Here is a 5,786-nt window from a genome sequence, read left to right as displayed (position 1 = left end):
TCTACTTTTTAATTCATTAATTGGTTTTGCGTATAACATGCGATTAATCACACTCAAACTCATGCGATTAATATTTTTTATTTTTTTGCCCAGCCCTAGTAAATCCGTTGGTGTCTCTGTCCAATCAGAACCTTCCCCGCCCCCAGACGCTCACACACATTAAATAAATTCAATTCAGAATTATTATTTCCACGGAAACTCCTTTTAATTCCAAAACTGTTCAATTCGAATTTAAAAAACAACAAATGTAGAATTTGAAAACGATCAAAGAAGGTAACCATAGAAACCAAAATACTGCTTTATGATGTCACACAGCAGACTCCAACCAAAACCACTGCACTTACCAGATCACAAACCGCGAGCAAACAGGCGACACACACACGTTTGACTTCGACGTTTCTGCGTGAGAAGATCTGTTTATCCATAAATCCTTCTATCCATCCATCTCTCTGTCTAAAGAAATGGATAAAACCAACTTCACTGACTCGGTGGTGTGTGATTCGAGACTCTCCAAATCACTGCCACCGATCAGCACCGACTTTAGGGGCCTGATGTGCCAGAACCAAAGAACCGGCAAACGGTCGAACGGAACCAAAGGAGCAGGGAGAAAAAACAAGAGCAAATCCCGAGCGAAGGTGAAGGAGCAGAGCTGGGACTTTGAGAGCGCCTACATGTCCCTCCTGGGCGAGTCACAGGACGAAAGCACCGATTTAAACTCTCCAGAACTGAAATGTCCCAGTGCTGGTGTTAGACTTTCACCATCTTCACCTGATGGCAACTGGCTGAAGACGTTTAACAGTCCAGCTCCAGAGCCAGAGTTAAAACATCAGACTCTTTCAGATGTCAGTGCTGCGCCACCCTCAGCATCTGACACACGAGGGGACGATGAAGACGAATTCTACGTTTCTGAACTGCTGAAGCAGAAAAGGGCAGAACGCCAACTAAAGGGGAACAAACCCAGAAGGCGTCAGTCCAGTCTCATACCTGCTCCTCTTCTTCTCCAGAGTCTTGTGCGCCTGGAACCAGAGCAGGTCAGCAGTGAGGCGGTAGAAAGCTCTGGACATTTGGAGGGTGGCTCACCAGGAGACAATGAAGTTCCTGAAGTCCCAGAGCCAGAATTAAAAAGTCCCAGTCCTGCACCAGATGGTTGCCCATCACCATCTTCTCTGGACGACAAGTCAGACTCATATGAAAGTGACTTTGACAGTTTCATAGAGTCAGAACTTCCTCAGATGCTTTCAAGAGATGACAGGTCAACATCTCTCTCACTTAATGAGTCTGAACCTCCCGCTGACAGCTTTGTGCGCTTGGAAGAAGAGCAAAAGTCTGTGGAAAAGGAGATGAAGAAAGAGACAGACTTGTCGGGTTTGGAACAGACTTCTGCTCTGGATCAGAGTTCTGAGGATTCCACACGAGGGAAGAACCTATGCTCGGATACTGGAGTAAATTATAATGAAGAGATGGAGACAGATCACGAGGAAGATGAGAAGAACGATGATGAGGGGAAGGCGGAGCGCGGAGAAACGCAGGTGCACCGCTCCAGTGTTTCACCTGCCTCGTCCGTTTCATCTGACGCTCCCGAGCCTCACGACGCGACAACATCTCGTGTGACGAAGAACTCGGAAGCGTCTGAAGCATTTCTAGAGTCACTGAAGAGACGTGAGGAAGAGGAGGAGAGACGTCTGAAGGCCGAGAGCGAAGAGCGACTGGAAACTCTCCGCCGGTCGCTGCTGACGAAGAGGAGAGAGGCAGAAGCCAGACTGAAGGAAGAATCCAAAAGACAAATACAGGCTCTCCAAGCAAACTTGAAAGCCAAACGTGAGAGACAAGAAGCAAAGTTCAGGGAGGAGGAGAGACGGATGAAGGCTGAGAACGAACAGACACTGGAAACTCTTCGTCAGTCTCTGTTGGCGAAGAGAACAGAGGAGGAAGAAAAACTTAAGAAGGAACACGAGAAAAATCTGGAGCAGTTCAGAGTAACGCTCCAGACAAACCAGAAAAGAGCAGAAGAAGAAATCCGGCAGGAGGCGAGGAGTCTGAAGGCGAAGTACGTCAACAGACTTGAGACTATCCGTCGGACTTTGTTGGAAAGGACCAAGGAGGAAGACCGACTCAAGGAAGAATCTGAGAAGACCCTCGAGAGACTCGGAGAAAAGCTCGACACTGAACAGAAGAAACAGGAAGAAAAAATAAGGAAAGAAAACGATGCCTCCCTTAAGGTCCTCAAAACAAAATTCCAGAAACAGCAGGTTGAGATGAAGAACAAACTTAAATCCAGCAACAAAATAAAGCTGGACGAACTGCGGGCTCAGCTGGAAGACGAGTTCGAGTTCGCGGCAGAAAAGCAAAGACTCCAGAAAAACAAGGACGAAAAACTAAACTCTTTCGTAGAACACCTGGAAGAAGAGAGTAAAGCCCTGATGAAGGCCAAGCGTGATGAGATGATGCAGCGCTTCGGCAGAAAGCTGGCTGAACGATTCCAGAAGGAACGTCAGGAGATGGAGCAGGAGCACGAGAAGAAGTTGGGGAAGCTTAGGGAGAAACACCGGAAAGAGAGAGGAGAGATCAGGGAGAAACTTTTGAACGATTTTAGAGACGATAAAGAGAAGCTGGACTCGTCTCATGTCCTCGATTTGGAAAAACTGAACCTTCGGCACCAGGCGGAAGTTCTCAAGAGACAAACAGAAATCGCAGCCAGAGAATATGAGCTTCTGAAGGAGGCGAATGAGTTGGAGAAAAGACGCTCTGAGCTCACGAGCCAAAACGTAATTCTGAAAGCGAAGGAGGATGATCTGTATCGAAAGAGGAAAGATTTAGCAGCTGAAGATGGAAAGCTGGAGTCCCTGCCCGGTTTAATCCGTGAGCGGGACTCGCTGAAGGAGGAGCTGCGAAGATTCAGAGAGCTTCATCGCAAGATCGGGGCCTTTAAGAGCGAAATAAACACACGGCGAAGGGACGAGGCGGATCCCGGAGACGAGGAGCCGAGGAAGAGCAGGGAGCACGGGAGGGACGGCGTGGAGACGAGGCTCAACCTGCTGCAGGAGAAACACGAGCGCCTCAACGCCAGAGTCAGACAGCTCCAGGAAAACGCTGCTAAACCAGTACAATACTCAGAAGTTAAACCACAGAGCGACCTTTTTGAAGCGGGAGATTCTCCTCACAAGTGGACTCCATCCAAACATCTCACGTCTTCATGTTGGGAGACTTACACCGAGACAAAAACCTCTATACTGACCACGTCCCTCCTCTGCAATAACGCAGACCTCAGGGTGACTCGCTCCAGGTGCAGACTTTCAGAGTTTGGAACCAGAGGGTTATTTCTTCACTCTACGCTCGGTGATCTGCAGCGTCTCGATTGGGGCGCAGGAAGAGCCACGTTTCCTGCGCCTGTGTTCTGATACGCACGCCAAAGTTTGATTATTTTCCGATTTATGGATCTTTTAAGAGAATTTAAGAGACGTGTAAAAGGCAGAATTTAGGATTTTACCCTTTACATTTGGCATTTAATGAATCTTAAATCTCCACAAGTCGGATCATCATTTGGAGCATGAACGTATCAGCTGAAACAAACGATGTCTGTTTGTGTGGCCAATAAAAGTGCAAACACAACAAGTGAGACGTGTGTGTTTTTCTGTGTGTCGTTTCAACTCTGTCACTTTTGTATTTAAGAGGCGTGTTTATTTTGAAACCCTGAACCTAGGCCTGTAACGATAACACATTTTGCTGGACGATTAACTGATCAAGAATTTATTGCGATAAACGATAATATTGACATTTTGAGACCAATTTCAACTAATATAAAGACCATGGAATAAAAATGCAAATACACCATTTCAAATATCAATAAACCTTCACTTTCTAAAGAACATTTAACACAGGAACTGTAAGATAAACAAAAACAACAGGCCTAAATAAAACAGACAACTCTGTCACTTTTGTATTTAAGAGGCGTGTTTATTTTGAAACTCTGAACGTTACTTTTAAGAAAACTTCTCGAACAGTTCTTCTCGGAGTTCAGATTTACCAAACTCCACGTGCTCTGATACTTTTAATAAAAATAAGAACAGCCCCCAAAGTCTGTTTTGAGAGATTCAGCTCAGTTAGTTCTAATTAATCACCAACAATAATGAAACTTGATTGATAAAGTTACAAAGAGTGGATTGTATTTATTTTATTTTAAGACAAGCTGGATGTGACTTTAGTTTGTTTAGTCGACGTAAATGGATTGATGACGAATAAAGATTTTCAACAGGCAAATTTTAAAATATCAGTTTCCGTTGAACGTTTTTAAATATTTACAAAGTCAGGTGTGTGTAAATCTGTGTGTAGTGTTTATATTAGTGCTGTCAGGTGATTAAAAATTGAAAGATAAATTAATTAATTACAGATCATAATTAATTAAATTAATCTCTTTTTAATCTCACCTAAAAATTGCTGAGAAAAGCTTCAACTTGAGGTATTTTCATTTAAATTCTTTATTACATTATTGTGGCAGATCAAAAGACTGATATAGAACAAAAAAAAAAGTGACTTTAGAAAGTCATTTATTGTTTGACAAACTTTAACAGATGCAGTCACTTACATTCCACAGTATCATTATTATTACTATTACTAATCTGCATAAATAAACTCAACTTTACAACATATAAACATGACGACTCTAGATCCACTGAAACTGTGAAAGTGAAGGTGGATTCATTCATTAACTGTCCTGAATAGTTTTAGAATCACCTTTTTATAATCTTCATAATTATAAGATCACAACAAAACGTCTGTGAGATGAATCCACAACAAAGTGGGGGAGGACGTTCTCTCTGCCACACACTGGGATGTACTCAGTTAGAAAATCAGCTTCTATTTGATAATAAAATGAAACGTGAATGTACCAGACCAAATATCGGGTCTTATTTATGTCATTTTACCAAACTTCCCAAAGCGACACACATTTCTTTCAGTTTGTAATATCACTATAATCCTCATTTACTGACAGAAGTTTACTATAAAATCATATTTTCATCTACTGCAGGAGAGTCAAACTCATTTTGTTCCGGGGGTCGTGTCCAACCGACTTTGATCCCAAAGTGTCCGGATCAGAAAACTCATGTCATATAAACAAAAATAACAATAAGTTCAAATATTTGTGCAGAGAAACACAAATCTATTACAGAAATCTGTTTTAATTGATGAAATCTTTTTTTTTACAAAATATTATAATATTATGAACAACCTGAAACTTTAATAAAAATACAATTTCAACCATTTTTAACATGAACTTGTTTGTAAATAGGAATAAGTCCATTTTTGTTGTAAAATCCTGCACTCGGCTCCACTTTTCTCATGTTGGACATTTTTCTGATGAGGGTTCACGGTCAACAGTCAAAACGATCGTCCTTTAAGAGCGTTTGGAAAGAGACAAGTCTTCATTTGTGCTGCTCTGGTGGGAGGGGCCACGTACAGAGACGCTGGAGACGCTGCTGTGATAAACACCAACAATTTTAATAGAAAATATCATTCAATATTTTAGTAGAAAATCAGCCGAGGGCCAGATTAAAGGTCTTGGAGGGCCGGATCTGGCCCCCGGGCCGTATGTTTGACACCTGTGATCTACAGCGTCTGTAACTGTTGATTTGGGAAGAAATGTGAATTATGTCCTTACCTGCAAAATAATTTTTATTTATTTATTTATTTATTGATTTATTTGATTGGGACAGAGCATGTTAATGGACAAACATGACAACATGAATGTAAACACACCGGATTGTAGACTAAGGATCATTTCTATCTGT

The 5,786-nt window shown here is 42.2% G+C and overlaps 1 protein-coding gene across 1 annotated transcript; it reads left to right on the top strand.

Moving 5' to 3' along the window:
• The first annotated feature begins 461 nt into the window (after positions 1-461).
• Positions 462-3,398, top strand: LOC129409179 (trichohyalin-like). The gene has a single exon (XM_055154378.1). The coding sequence runs from the start codon at positions 462-464 to the stop codon at positions 3,396-3,398; it is 2,937 nt and encodes a 978-aa protein (XP_055010353.1).
• Positions 3,399-5,786: the final 2,388 nt, after the last annotated feature.

This window comes from Boleophthalmus pectinirostris, unplaced genomic scaffold (genome assembly GCF_026225935.1).
Source record: "Boleophthalmus pectinirostris isolate CB_2022bp ecotype Guang Dong unplaced genomic scaffold, ASM2622593v1 HiC_scaffold_19, whole genome shotgun sequence".
Lineage (NCBI taxonomy): Eukaryota > Metazoa > Chordata > Actinopteri > Gobiiformes > Gobiidae > Boleophthalmus > Boleophthalmus pectinirostris.
Note: the sequence above shows the minus strand (reverse complement) of the source record. Positions and strands in the feature narration are given on the sequence as shown.

Coding starts and splice junctions, on each gene's coding strand:
- LOC129409179 (XM_055154378.1), top strand. CDS start 462: ATGGATAAAACCAACTTCACTGACTCGGTGGTGTGTGATTCGAGACTC.